The sequence below is a fragment of the Guillardia theta genome (genome assembly GCF_000315625.1).
Source record: "Guillardia theta CCMP2712 unplaced genomic scaffold GUITHscaffold_82, whole genome shotgun sequence".
NCBI classification, from domain to species: domain Eukaryota; class Cryptophyceae; order Pyrenomonadales; family Geminigeraceae; genus Guillardia; species Guillardia theta.
The window spans coordinates 51322-64929 of NW_005434592.1; the positions used below are offsets into that span (position 1 = coordinate 51322).

General features: G+C 53.0%; 5 protein-coding genes across 5 annotated transcripts in view; 3 read left to right on the forward strand and 2 right to left on the reverse strand.

The window, feature by feature from the left end:
* The window catches only part of GUITHDRAFT_144030 (hypothetical protein), a gene marked incomplete at both ends in the record, with an annotated part of 8549 nt that extends 7806 nt beyond the window's left edge, over nt 1-743 (forward strand). Inside the window, 4 exons of the mRNA XM_005825554.1 lie at nt 336-393; nt 436-536; nt 582-636; nt 687-743. Of these exons, the coding sequence (XP_005825611.1) occupies nt 336-393; nt 436-536; nt 582-636; nt 687-743 (271 nt within the window). The remainder of the gene's footprint in view (nt 1-335; nt 394-435; nt 537-581; nt 637-686) is intronic.
* A 23-nt stretch (nt 744-766) lies between these two features.
* Nucleotides 767-2034, reverse strand: GUITHDRAFT_115180 (hypothetical protein; the record flags this gene model as incomplete). Its single annotated transcript, XM_005825555.1, has 5 exons — nt 767-858; nt 906-972; nt 1019-1181; nt 1265-1601; nt 1650-2034. 5 exons carry the CDS (start codon nt 2032-2034, stop codon nt 767-769), a joined length of 1044 nt encoding a protein of 347 aa, XP_005825612.1.
* A 1661-nt stretch (nt 2035-3695) lies between these two features.
* GUITHDRAFT_115181 (hypothetical protein) lies at nt 3696-8667 on the forward strand (the record flags this gene model as incomplete). The annotated part of the gene is made up of 25 exons (XM_005825556.1): nt 3696-3746; nt 3867-3948; nt 3995-4107; nt 4165-4244; nt 4476-4547; nt 4599-4728; nt 4956-5009; nt 5068-5145; nt 5195-5275; nt 5330-5386; nt 5532-5599; nt 5821-5899; nt 5966-6002; nt 6049-6108; nt 6162-6211; nt 6493-6588; nt 6887-6946; nt 7154-7192; nt 7388-7448; nt 7494-7554; nt 7614-8022; nt 8070-8148; nt 8270-8356; nt 8402-8472; nt 8602-8667. The coding sequence occupies 25 exons, from the start codon at nt 3696-3698 to the stop codon at nt 8665-8667; spliced, it is 2121 nt and encodes a 706-aa protein (XP_005825613.1).
* A 46-nt stretch (nt 8668-8713) lies between these two features.
* GUITHDRAFT_96884 (hypothetical protein) lies at nt 8714-9793 on the reverse strand. The gene is made up of 8 exons (XM_005825557.1): nt 9612-9793; nt 9487-9561; nt 9362-9438; nt 9255-9312; nt 9168-9199; nt 9078-9121; nt 8964-9028; nt 8714-8905 (listed from the first exon to the last, which is right to left on the reverse strand). Exons 1-8 carry the CDS (start codon nt 9701-9703, stop codon nt 8869-8871), a joined length of 480 nt encoding a protein of 159 aa, XP_005825614.1. The 5' UTR covers nt 9704-9793; the 3' UTR covers nt 8714-8868.
* Nucleotides 9794-10590: 797 nt separating this feature from the next.
* GUITHDRAFT_115183 (hypothetical protein) lies at nt 10591-13076 on the forward strand (the record flags this gene model as incomplete). The annotated part of the gene is made up of 20 exons (XM_005825558.1): nt 10591-10708; nt 10755-10803; nt 10847-10871; nt 10993-11154; nt 11284-11364; nt 11417-11476; nt 11520-11569; nt 11616-11661; nt 11731-11749; nt 11802-11898; nt 11954-12029; nt 12078-12119; nt 12173-12239; nt 12296-12372; nt 12426-12458; nt 12506-12568; nt 12654-12701; nt 12748-12808; nt 12854-12936; nt 12984-13076. The coding sequence occupies 20 exons, from the start codon at nt 10591-10593 to the stop codon at nt 13074-13076; spliced, it is 1350 nt and encodes a 449-aa protein (XP_005825615.1).
* Nucleotides 13077-13608: the final 532 nt, after the last annotated feature.

Consider the following 13608-nt stretch of genomic DNA (forward strand, 5'->3'; position numbering starts at 1 on the left):
CCTCCTCCTCCCTCCTCCCTCCTCCCTCCTCCCTCCTCCCTCCTCCCTCCTCCCTCCTCCCTCCTCCCTCCTCCCTCCTCCCTCCTCCCTCCTCCCTCCTCCCTCCTCCCTCCTCCCTCCTCCCTCTCCTCTCCCTTTTCCCCCATCCCTTCTCCTTCGTCTCCCTCTCCCACTCGCCGACTGCCTCCCTCCCTGGAGTTCTCCCGTTATCCGCTCTACTGTCCTGCTCCTTCTCGCCTTCCTGACCCCGACTCCCTCCCTCCATTCCTCGCGCTCCTTCTGCTCCCTCCTCCCTCGTCTCTCTTGCATCCTCCTCTCACCTCCATCCTACGCAGGCTGAAAGACACGGACCGCAAGATCGCTCAGCTGCTCCTCACAGAGAAAGCGCTCAAGGTGACGCGGAGGTACAGCAAGTCTGCGCTAACCTTCGTGCAGCTGGTGGACATCACGTGGGTCAACGTGGAGCAGGCAGTACGGGGTCAACTCATCAGCAGAAAGCCAGGGGTCACCACTGACGAGGACGGGGTCGTCAACAAGTGATCTTCGGATGCCTGCTCCGCGCTCCCTGACGTCAGTTCCAGGGAATGTCAGTTTCAGTTCGGCATCAGCGAGCAAGACTTGAATGCTCGGGAAGAGGTCCCAGCCTGCCATTGTGAAGAGTCTTGCTGCCCTGACATGCTGTGCAGTTGTGTGCGGAGGTAGGTCACATTATGAATGTTATGGAGCTTGTAAGATATTATTAGACAGTATCAAACATTTCATTCGATCATTGGTTGAATAGTGTTGTTGTATTTCCTCTTGTACTTCGATTCTTGACTTGCAAGCTTCTGTGTTCCATCTCAGCAATCTCAACTTTTCCTGAGTCACAAAGTCAGTGCAACGTCCCAACTCTCCAATCGCCGCACTCTCATAGTTTGCCACATCTTTCTGCAGTTGGTACGCCGTCGCTTTCTGCTGCACGTACTCCAGAGGCTTCCAAGAGCCGTTAGGTCACTCACGGGCGTTCAAGTCAACCAACCTCAGGCATGGCCGACTCCTCGATCTGCTTCTTCAAGAACGAGTTGGCTTTCTGCACTTTCGATCTCTCTGTCTCTATCCCCTTGATCTCCTGCTGCACTTTCTTCGTCAGCTCTTTCTTTTCCACTATCATCTTCTTCAATGTTTCTGATTCCAGAATCAGCCTGCATCGCACAACGACTATCAGTCCCCTCTGCAGCAACGCCATGGCGCCATGGTGGCACTTGCCGTTGCAGCTTCTTCTTACTCCCATTCAAAGTTTGGGTGATGTTCCCTGTTGTGAGCTTCCTGCAAGCAAGCTTGTGAGAGAGGTTCCAGGTCATGTGTGGGGGCGAACAGTTTGAGCAGCTCGTTGTTCCTTTCTTCTATCTTCTCTAAGAACTGTTGGTTCTCGATCTTGAGCTGATCAAAGTCGATCACGTGCAAGACTTCCCCCATCTCCTCCTTGTGCTGAAGCTGATTCCCCAGCTTCAAGATCTGCTGCTTGAGCGCGTTGTTCTTGAGCGACAACTTGTCTATGGCAGAGTCTTTGGACCGCAGCTTCTCTTCAAGATGGTGCAGCAACCGATCGTTGGCGCTCTTTCCTGCCACCAGCACCGTCAAACTCCAGCGGCAACGACGCGGCAACCAACCTGGCACGCTCATGTTCTGAACATCACGCTTGAACTCGTAGGTTTCCTTGGAGACGTCGGTGATGTTGACATCAGCAAGCTCCAGCAGAGCTCTCAAGTCGTCGACTAGCTTCTCTGAGATGTTCTTACACTCGTCGATCTCAGACTTGACGGTCTCGTTGACTTCTAGCGCTATGTTGGTCCTCTGGGACACGCTCAGCTCCACGGGAACCTTCTCCTTCTTCGCGCTTCTCCTGCTCTGCTTCTTGGCGACTTTGTCGTCCAGCTCTTCACCGTGCGTTAGGTTTCTTTCAGAGTAGCTCTGCAGCAGCATGTTCTCCAGCTCCAGGATCTGGATTTCTTCCTCCATCTGTTGCAGGTGCTCCAACAATTCATCCGACTCCATCCTGTCCTCAGCTCCCTATCACCGTTGAGATCTGCAATGCAACAACTCAGGGTTTTGTTCCAACCTTGACATAGAGACGAACGAGACACATCTCGCAAAGATCTGAGATATATGATGCGATGCATCAGCAGAGGAACTATCACTCCACAACAAGACTTCTGCATTCTACTTCCTTCTAACAGCCTTTCTCGGCCCTTTCTCTGTTCTTCAGATCCCTGAAATCAAAAGATTCGACAAGATCTCTGCTCGTCTCGTCATGCTGAAAGTGACTTCTGAAGAATTCAACCCCTCAGTCAATCCTTTCATGCTCTCTTTACCTCCTCCCCCCTTCAGCTCCTCCTCCTCTTGTCCCTGCTCTCTTTTTCTCCCCTCCTCGCTCTCCTCGCTCTCCTCGCTCTCCTCGCTCTCCTCGCTCTCCTCGCTCTCCCTTCTCTTCTCTTCTCTTCTCTTCTCTTCTCTTCTCTTCTCTTCTCTTTCCCTCTTGCTCTCCTTCTCTGCCATGGCGGGGTTCAACTGTTCTCAGCGCTCTCAGACTGCTGGCCCTACCGTTACTCCGCCTCAGAGTCAGCTCGGCTATCTATTTCTCATAGTGAGCAGTCCGCCCGGGCCCGACTCGGAGCCTCCGCTAGCGTCGGCCGGCCCTCGGTGGTACCGTACGGTGAATACTACCGTACGGTACTACTAGGCGGCTATCTACTCGGAGTGGCAGCCTGTGTTCTGCCGTACCGTAGTACCGTAGTAGGGCGCGGCTAGTACAAGCCTCGTCACCCCGGGCCCCGGCGGGGCCACGGTGACACTGGCCCCGGGCCCGGGCCGGCGATCGGGATAATTTTGAGTTCCGAGCCTTTCCGCCATTCACTGTCAATTTGAGATGATATCGGCGTGACTCAGTGACTCGCACTTGCCTATCATCGGATGCCGGGCCGGGCGGCCCGGCGCCCGCCGGGCGGCCCGGCCCGGGCGGCCGCCGTGACTGAGGGCCGGGCCGGGCGCTCCGCTCAGAGCCGGCGTCGGAGCTGGACTCAGTGCCGGGCCCCGGCGGGCCGGACCGCCGCTCTGAGCGGCTTGCCGGGCCCGGCCACACTCAGTGCCTCGGACAGCCGCTGCTGAGCGGCAGAGGAACTTCGGAACTTGAAACTGATCAAACCCGCCTCAGGTCTATTGGCAAAGGCAGAAGAAACCAAGCAAAGGTGGATTAGGAAGAGATGATAGCAGGATAGGAAGTTCGCCGAAGTTCCATGTTGATCCCGATCATGTGGGAGGAAAGGAGAGAGGGGGGGCAGGGAAAGAAAGAGGCACCAAGAAGAGCGAGCGAGAAAGAGGAGGAAGGAATACGAAGGATCAGCTTGGCTCTTGTTTTAGCTCTAGTGATGTTCATTTTATCGATTGCTACACCACTCCGATTGGGGTAGCCCAAAGTCATCCCAGTCGTGTCGTCCTCACTCTCAGACATCCACAAACGGCTAGAGATTCTTTCATGTGTTGTGCTGATGTTGCGTTCATGTGCTGATGTTTCGTTCATGTGCTGATGTTTCGTTCATGTGCTGATGTTTCGTTCATGCGCTGATGTTTCGTTCATGTGCTGATGTTTCGTTCATGCGCTGATGTTTCGTTCATGCGCTGATGTTTCGTTCATGCGCTGATGTTTCGTTCATGCGCTGATGTTTCGTTCAGGGAGCATCATGGAAAACAAACTTCGATCTTTGGGTCAGGTATTCCCACTCCCCTCCATCCTTCTCATCTCTACGCATCCCCTCCCACTCCCCTCGCTCCCCTCGCTCCCCGCCATAGTCTCGCTCCTCTCACCGTGACGCACTGACGATGGGGGTCAGGAGCACCTCTTCGAAGGCCTCACCGAACCTCAGAAGGCGAGCCTGCTGCAGCAAGCGAGCGAGCTGGACTCTCAGCTGCCAGGTCCCCCGCATGCCCAGCTCTCCTCCTGCTGCTGACGTCCTTGAAGGCGGCCTTGCGGGGTACGTGGAGACGGCACAGAAGCTGCTCAAGGACTCGGCGGAGGGGGTGAACCCTTTCTCCGGGTTTCAGCCTCAAATTCCTGCTGGGGAGAAGTTGCAAGTGAGAATCCTGCTGGAGGGCTGGTGGGGGTTGACGAGCTGAGAGCTGAGAACCTAGGTCGGATCTGAGGCGTTCTTGGAGATGGAGTCTGTCGGTTCGAAAGCGATCAAAGATGCGGCTTTTGTACTAGTTGCTGGGTATGAAGCCCGTTACATCCCTCTCCCTCCTCTCCTTCTGCTCTCTCTCCTTCTGCTCTCCTCCTCCTTGTCCCTGTCCTCCTTGTCCTCCTGCTCCTCCTGCTTCTTGCCCCCTCCCTCTGCTGCTCCTCCTGCCCAGGATGCTGCCTCTCCTCTTCTGACTCTTCTGTGTTTGCTTGTCGCTTATCAGCTATCCTCCACTACTTTCTTTGCTGACGACGATGCTACCAGGGGTCTTGGAGAAAGACTGGGTTACAAAGGAATTAAAGTCTCTCTCCCTCTCTACATCATCGAGCGAGAAAGGTGGTTGCGACATTAACATGAGAGGAGCGATGGTTGTGACTTTGGCTGCAGATGCTTCCTGGATCTCTACATCAGCCACATCCTCGCCTTGCAGAGAGCCCATGGAGATGGAAGGAAGCTCCCCCTGGCCATCATGACCAGTGACGACACTCACTCGCTCACTGTCGAGCTGCTCGAGAAGGTTGATCTCTCCACCCCTCCTCGTCCCGCCCCGATATTTCTTGTCTTCGTTTCCTCTGCTGTTCGCTCGATTCCTCGTGTCCTCAACTTGTCTCTCTACGCTTCAATCCCTTACCTTCTCTCATCTGTTCACGACTTGATTTCTTGCTTCATCTCGCCTGCTCGGCATTTTCATGCCTCTCCCGTTTGTTTTCTACCCTCCTCCTAATGGCTGAAACTTCTCCACAGCACAAGAATTTCGGCATGGAAAGCGATCAGATCACCATTGTCAAGCAGAACAAGGTCGACTGTCTGCTCTCTCGCTCGCCTTCAGCACTTCTCTGATGCTTCGGATCCTCAGGTTCCAGCGCTGATGGACGTCAAGGCAAGGTTTGCATCCTCTGACGGCAAGATCGAGACGAAGCCGCACGGGCATGGAGTGAGGGACGAGGGATGACGGCTGAAGCTAACTGCTCTCCTTCCCACAGGACGTTCACACTCTCCTGCATCAGCATGGACTCGTCAAGAGGTGGCAGGAGGAAGGGCGGAAATGGGTTGTTTTCTTCCAGGTGTGCGAGGGAGGAGGTGTAGCTCTATCGGTGTTGGTGAATGTGTCCGAGCAGGACACCAACGGAGTTATCTTCCGCGCGCTCACGGCTGTGCTGGGAGTCAGCTGCAAGGTAAGAAAGGCGAGGGAGAGTAGACAGGAGAGGAGAGGAGAGCACAGGAAGACATATGGTGACAGATGGGGAGGAGGAGGAGAGGGAGGAGAGGGAGAGAGCAGGAGCGGGGGAGGGGACATTTCGAATCTTACTTGTCAATCAGTGCAATTTCGACGTCAACTCAGTTTGTGTCCCCCGCACGCCAGGAGAAGCCGTTGGAGGAATTTGCAAGTGAGTCAGAGGCGGGAGGGATTGGATGAAGACATAAATGATATATTTGTCAACGAATGTATGATGAACGGGAAGCGATGTGAGGAGATCAGAGGAGAGCAGAGCAGAGGAGAGCAGATCAGAGGGTGGGTAGGAGAGGGAAAGGGAGGGAGGAGGGGAGGAGATCTGTATGCTGCGACGTGTTCCGACATGGTGTGATGTAAAGTTGACTTTGGCCACAGGCTTGTTCACCAAGACGGCCGAGACTTCACCGTCAACGTCGAGTACAACCAGCTCGACCCCCTGCTGAGATCAACGAACGTGATTGAACGATCACAACGGCGCAACAGCCGTTACTGTCTCTGTCTGCTCACGGCCTTTGCGCAGGACTTCGCCAACGGGGATGTGGCGGACCCTGCCACCGGTAACTTGAACTTCTCACATGCACCTGCCCAGTGATCGCCCACAAGGTCACTCTCCCTTCCCCGGCAACATCAACTGCCTTGTGTTCGGCATCGCGCAGTACAAGAGTAATCACCCCCCCTCCCCCCCCCCCCTTGCGCTGACGAGTCGATGGTGGCAGACGTGCTGGAGGCCACTGGGGGCAAAGTGAACGAGTTTGTGAACCCCAAGGTAAGAAGTCAGGGAGATCAACGTGAAGGAGTTTCCTCCAGAGGTCACTGGTGGACAAGGAGAGGGAGAGGGAGAGGGAGAGGGATACGGAGACGGAGACGGAGAGAGAGAGGGAGGAGGAAAGAGAAGTTGTGAATGGATGGGGAATGTTGTCGTGTCAGTTGGTTGTAGAAGAGCGATGCCAAGGAGGCTGAAGAGTTGCAAGGAGGTTGAGAGTTGTGGCGTCTTAACTCGGAGATGCTAATATCTCAATGGCTGTCGTTTGATGTGCTCATGCGCAGTATGCCGACAGCTCTAAGACATCTTTCAAGAGCCCGACACGATTGGAGTGCATGATGCAGGCAAGAACAATCGTACATGTTGTCATCGTTGTCCCGGTTGTGGTCGTCGTCGTCGACAACAACAACAACAAACAAACGATCATTCTTCCTTCACCCATCATCAACAACTTTGATGTCGATCTGACTTGTTTGTAGGACTTTCCACTTCTGTTGCCACCTGAGGCAAATGTAATTGACCTCTTCTCTTCTCCCACTTCCTCCCTTTCATTCATCTACAATACTAATTCCCATCCTTCTTGCTTTTCCCTTTTACTTCCCTATCCTTCCTCCCTCCTCCCTCCTCCCTCCAGCAATCCATCTATCCGTCCCCCTCACAACCTTCTGTGGTGTACAGGTTGGCTTCACAGAGATCGATCGCTGGCTCTGCTTTTCTCCTGTGAAGAACAACTTGACGGTTAGTTACTCTCCTCCTCCTCCTCCTCCTCCCCCTCCTCTCAACATTTCCACTGCTCCTACTCCTCGCCCTCAACACCTCACCTCAACTCTCAATTCTTCCTTTTCCCTCCTCTCCCTCTCCCTCTCCCTCTTCTTGTTCCTTCGCTCCCTGGCTTCCACTCCCACATCGTCGTTTTGTTTCACATAATGCTCACGAAATTCGCAGGACGCCGCCGCAAAGGCTCGCAACGGCTTGCCGCCTGAGGTGATAGGATGGGAGAGCAGAGGAACTCAAGAATATGGGAGGAGGCGAAGTGAAAAGAGAGAGAGGAGGAGGCAAAACCAGCCGGAGAAATAAGGGGACCGGGAGAGAGGGGGAAGAAGAGGAAGGGAGCGAAGGGAAAGCAGAGTGGAGGGAGAGGAGAGGGAACAGAACAAGTTTCATGACAAGCGCGTGCAGTGTGCAGGGTCAGCTGAACGAGACGCGATGATTTTGAACTGCCGCCTCCTCTCCCTTGCAGGTGGGAAGTAGAGAAGAAGTTGAAGGGCGTGAGGAGCATAAACAGGTGTCGACGTTGATATGCAAGGAACTTCAGGAACCTTCGCCGACATCCCGATTGAGTTCCCGTGAGACTCTCCCTCCCTTGATCTCCATCACCACCACTATCATCATATAGCATCATCAGCAGAAGCATCATCATCATCATCGTCATCATCATCGTCATCATCATCATCATCATCATCATCATCATCACCACCACCACCACCACCACCACCACCACCACCACCACCAACAACAACAACAACAACAACCACAACCACACCAACACCACCACTACCACCACCAACAACAACAGCATCATCATCATTACCACCACCACCACCACCACCACCACCACCACCACCACCACCACCACTCACAACAACAACAACAACAACAACAACAACAACAACAACAACAACATCATCATCATCATCATCAACAACAACAACAACAACAGCAACTTTCCTACTTTTCCCTGCCTGGTCTCATTTCTTCACAGGCCTCTCGTCGTGCTCCTTCCCTCCTTTGGAACCTCGCTACTTGAGATCAAGGTCCCGCCTCCTGCTCCTCTAGACGTCAGCCTGACCGTTGCGAGCAGGAAAAAATCTCCCAGGACTCTAAAGTGAAGGTGACAGGAAGGAGTGCACTTGTGCTGGAGGGCGACGTTTCCATCCAAGGTGTCTTCCTTCACCTTATCCTCTCCTCCCCCCTGCTCTGCCCTTCTTCCTCTCCATCCTCTTCCAACTAACTCATCTCCTCTTCCCAACCCACCTCCTCTCCTTGCTCATACAATCGCAGGAACTCTCGAGCTCGACGGGGCGCTGGTTGTCCGCGCAGCTCCAGGGGCGAAAGTCGTGATCCAAAGTCTCCTCGTGCACAACGCGGGTGATGGAGGAGGAGGATAAGCACAAGAGCTGAAGAGGATGGCAGGATGGCGACTGGAGAAGACTGAGGACGAAGAAACTATGAGCGACGACATGCTGAAAATGAGGGGCTACAAGGTTTCTTCCTTCATTCCCTCCCTTCCTCCACCTGCACTCTCACCTATATCCCTCACGCTATCTCCATCTCCTCCCTCCCTCCCTCCTCCTCCTATGCTTGCTGGCGCTCTTGCTCACAGATCATGGCAGGTTGTTCGCACGGAGACGAGGGAGATTCTCGTCACGGAGCCAGGGGTCCACACCATCTCGCAATAGCTAGCAAACCAGCGAAATCGCCTTGCGGGGACGGAAGCGAGGCAATCGAGATTGTAGGATTTACTTCACGCTGCATGCTTGCACCTGGTTGTCACATACAAACAGGAAAGCATCAATCACGTAGCGACCATCATGAACACAACCGTCATCCTGTCATCCTCACACCCTTCTCAAGCACCATCAGCCATTGAGATCATGCCGTCACCGCATCCCTGTCGATCCAAACCCCATGGAACCTCTGCAGGTAGGAGGAGGCGTCAGCAAACAGATCCCCCCCCCCCCTGCCGTCGGCTCGCCTGTCCGTCTCGTCCAGGTTGTCCACCACAGCAACAGGAGGCGTCGCGCACACCTCGAGGATCAACTGACATATCAGAGTCACTTCAGCTACTCGCATGCACATCATGCACAACTTGCGCTATCCTCATCCCGGGTTCGATCGCAAAGTCTTCATCGCCTGCATACAGTCAAGACTGGCGAGACAGCTGCTTCCGCCTCCCCACCATGGTTGAACAACAAGACTTTCACTTCCCCCCTGCCACCTCAGGTTACGTCTCCTCCTCCTTCCCTCTTGCCATGTTGACGGTCACCTGTAGTCCGGGTCGATGACCCCCGCTCCTACATCGATCGAGTTCTTGACCGCCAACCCTTGACGGCACCCCCTTCACGTCCCTGCTACCCTCGACATTGCAAGCACCTGATCGAGGTGCGATCCTTCCGTAGCATCCGCGCGGGATGGCGACGGCGACTCCAGTGCCAACAACAGCAGAGGACCTGTTGCGAGGCAACTTACAAGCGTCCTTGCGAGTACCGTACCTCCACCTCCCCTTCACCACCGTCGCAGCTGCACTGTACACATCGTATCCCACCGCTCCTTCGGTAGCTCTGCATGGTGCCCTGCGCCTGATCTCAGCCCTGCAAGCATGGGAGTTTGTGAAGGTTCTGACTTAGCGCTCTTGTCGACGAGCATGATCCTTAACGGGCCTCTGACGTCTGTGTTTCCATCTACTTCCCCACCTCCTCCTCTGAGCATCGACATGGCAATTCGCAGCTGGTCGTTCCTTCCTCGACAACTCAGAGCCTGTACAAACCTTCCACGGTGGAGCAGAGGATTTACTAGCCCAGAGCTGTGAACATAACAGCAATCACTCCCGAGGCCATGTAGAGCAAGACTCAGCACGACCTGCGAAAAGATGTTACGAGAACAACAACATCTCTAATCCTCATCTGCTCCCTCAAGTCAAGGTTGTGCAGTCTTCAATTTGTCCCCTTCTCTTCAGAACTAAATCCCATCGATCCAAACCTTTCTCTCTACATTCTCTGTCTCCTTCTCATGTGACTGCAAGCTCTACTTGCTAATCTCTCCATCATCCCTCACACACTACTCCTTCTCCACCCACTCCTCCTCCTCCTCCTCCTCCTCCTCCTCCTCCTCCCGTCATCTGCTACTCACACGCAGACTCCCTGCCATGAACGCGATGGTCTTATTGCTCGCTCAGTAGCACCGCCGGGCCCGGGAGGCCCGGAATATCTACCCACCCACCCCCTTTCAATCTGTTTAAGTACCGGTGGCGTTTCCCAGATGGGAGCAATATCACATTTCGCTGTGGTTTGAGCGGATTCGGGTGGGGAGGGAGGGAGAGAGAGAGAGAGAGAGGAGGAAGGTGGAAGAAGGAGGGCGTGAGTGAGGGAGCGAGTGAGGTATGCTGGGATGCATGAGGAGGGAGTGGGATAGGCGATGGAGGGCGGGGGGGGGGGGAGGGGCGGGAGGGCAGAGGCCGAATGGCGAAACCAGGAAGTGTGACGGTGAAGAGTTGGAAGAGAGGGCAGCGCAAGTTGGCAACAGAACACACCCCTGGCCATCCTTCTATTGCAATAACTGCTCTCCTCCTTGTAGTTTTGATTGGCACCGAGCTTGTCCTCAGCATGGTTGCGGAGAAGGTCGTCCAGGTACTGGATCTTGCAATTCAACACTTCATTAATTTCGATCTCAAGGGCTCTGCTTTCAAGCCCAAGGGAGTGATTCAGGGCTCTGTCATACCTGGTACTTGCTGCTGCATGAACAGAAGGTTGTGTGAGATGGTTGATAGATGCGGTGACGTGGACAACCTGGGAGGTGGACTTCACTGCCAGTACCTGGTAGGAGAGCGGAAGAGAGGTTGAGAAGTTGATTCTGGTGAAGGGGAATCAAGGCTGCGATGGACAAAGTGAATAACGACATCAGATTCAAGTATCCTCTCATCATCACCGAAGTCGTGTTTCCATCGGAGGCGCATAAACTGGCAATTTCCCAACCATCGCATTGGTGTGTTGGTGACTTTTCAGCAGGGCATTATGATTGGTGATCACATCGTTGGAGTGAAGTCGCCAGACGCAGCTGACTTTATGTTTGTACCTCACTTGCCAAAGAGAGCTTCTTACACGTTCATTAGTGATATCGCGAATGCGAATGAGAAGAATCCCATGGTAGTAGACATCTTGTGGGACTGCGTGAGCTGACTTTCAAGAAAAGTCCCGGGAACGATACGTCCTTGATTCTGTCCGGGATATTTTGATGCAGGGCGGAAATGTACTTTCTTACCTTCTTGTCTACCTCAAGTGACAGATTTGTCTGTCTAGTGTACCGTCCGCTTCACGCGAATGCACAGGAGACCTTGTGCTTACTGTGGAAGCGAATCGCTGATAGAGATACAGGAAGAGGTTGGTGGTCAAGTTGTACTTCCAGCACTGAAAGCTCTTGTCCTTTTGCTAGGGATCCATAGTTTGCTCCAACTGTGCGATGGAAAACAACGCGCGAATCATGTCCACGCAGGTGAATTCCTTCGACCTATGCCATGCAAGTGATATCCCGCCAGTCCGAATGGCGTACCTTCCAAGACGATGATAAGAGCCAGGAAAAGGGAAGGTCTCTTCTCTCGGTCCGATTGATTGGAAGGTGAAAACTGCCGCAGAACTGGTGGTCCTGAAAACGCATTGTTGAACAACGATGGGGCACAGGTCGATCTTTGACCTGCTCGTTTTTGGTTTCTGGTGGCGTACATTCACTGACTCCGAATGTTGCAACAGACCAAGATAGAAGGAAACGGTAGAAATGGCGATGGTAAATCCTTTCATGCTCTGTTCCATCTTGTCCCAAGACTTTCTAACCCGGAAACCTGTGACAGTCGATGTTCTCGGCTCTGCAGCAAACCTGGCGAAGAGCCAGCATAGATTTGGCTCGCAATCTGGAGATCGGTTGTTCATCTTTCTTGGCGGATTTGTTTGTAATGCGAGTTTGCAATACGAACAGGGCATTGACCGATGCATACAAAAAAATCGATGAGATTTGTGACACCATGAACCTCTCCTCTGTCATTCGTGGCCAGGTTTTGATGATCATACAATACTCGAAAACACTACTTACCAACTTTTAGGCCAAACACAACTTCAAAAGCTATGACGAAGAGTCAAAGAAAGTGAGATGGAACCAACCAAGTCTCCTTAGCATCGCTCGTCACAATGTTTGCAGCAAAAGAAGAAAATCCCCATCGATCCCGTCCTGACCTCGTGCATTTATATTGCTTGCCGAGAAGAAGGTACTGGCGAGCAGCTTCTTCGGGAGGACTGGTGTGCTAAGGCCAGTCTACTTCAGGATTCCCTCGAACAATGAAGGAGATGTGTGCTGCCACAACTCTGACCAAGAAGGAGATTGGGAACGCCTTCAAACACGTATGATATTGCAGCGGTACAGAATGTCAAAGTTATTGTTCTGACAGGTACAGGAACTGATCAAGAAGACTGTACAGCCTATGAAGGTGAGGATGTGATCATGGTGGTAGGGATTGACTGACTGTGCGGTCAGGCATCCGACATTATTCCTCGCTTCTGCTCCAACTTGAACTTGGACGGAAATGTTATCGAGGAGGTAAAAATTTATATCCGTCTACTGTCGTCGTTCCTCCTGCCCTCGCCTTCTTCGTCTTTCTGGGATTCTCATTCGCTGCTGGCAGGCTGCGAAGCATATCTGTCAAGCAGCCGATGCTCTCAACATCACTGAGGTCTAAGATCTCTCGAGTGTCTTCGCACCTCAACTTCAACATACAGGGAAGGGTGTACACGTCCATCGCCTCTGCCGCCATGTTCATGGCCTGTCTTCTGCGACAACGTCTGTTGTTATGATCTGCACTTCGCTCCTGACGCCCGTGCTCAGGCAACCCGAAGCACTTCAGAAGTTGCAAGCAGATCTCAGACGCTACCGGAGCAGCAGAAGCAACGATCAGGCAGATCTACAAGGTGAGTGCGCACGATGTCGTGAGGCAAACTGAAGCTGTTGAGATCAGGAGATGCATGCGAAGCGACACCAGCTTGTCCCTCCAGATTTTGCAACCAAGGAGGAGATTGACAAACTTCCCGAGGGAGGAGGTGGATTCTGATGAACCCACGTATCAGATTTCTTCCACTTGCCGAGTTCTACTTCTCATCGGGTCGAGCTTTTTGCGGTTTTTGCGGCTCCAGCTTGTCATAGATCAGTAGCCTGTCTACTTGAATCTTCTCACCGCGATCTCCAGTGAGATCGGACTGGCGGCTGATGACAGGACGGCTAGTATTTATTAGCTAAACGACACAAAATATAAAATTTCAAAATTCTAAATTTTCCGTCGAAATTATGGATCATGGAAGACCCACACGCCAATATTTCCTTGTGTCTGACTCGTACTTCATCCTTTCCATGAAGAACAGGTTGAAGTATAACCAGACCCATGTGTGATTCAAGGCCGTTTCAGAAAATCCGGTCGTGCTGGTAGAGACATGTAGCACAATAGAATATTCATAGCAGCATTGATATCACGAGACTTGATACGGTTTTGAACACAATTGGTGGATCTGCACCATTTCAAACCCCGCACCACTGACACTTCGTCAGCGAGTATACCATTCTTGTTGATTTTTTTGCGTTTCAAATCA

Excerpts from the sequence above, each read along its gene's own strand:
- GUITHDRAFT_96884 (XM_005825557.1), bottom strand. The coding sequence starts at position 9,703 with ATGTCGATGCTCAGAGGAGGAGGTGGGGAAGTAGATGGAAACACAGAC. Across the intron at positions 9,562-9,611 it reads CTCGTCGACAAGAGCGCTAA|GGCACCATGCAGAGCTACCG; the intron begins GTCAGAACCTTC and ends GATCAGGCGCAG. Across the intron at positions 9,122-9,167 it reads AGTCTTGTTGTTCAACCATG|GCGATGAAGACTTTGCGATC; the intron begins GTGGGGAGGCGG and ends GACTGTATGCAG.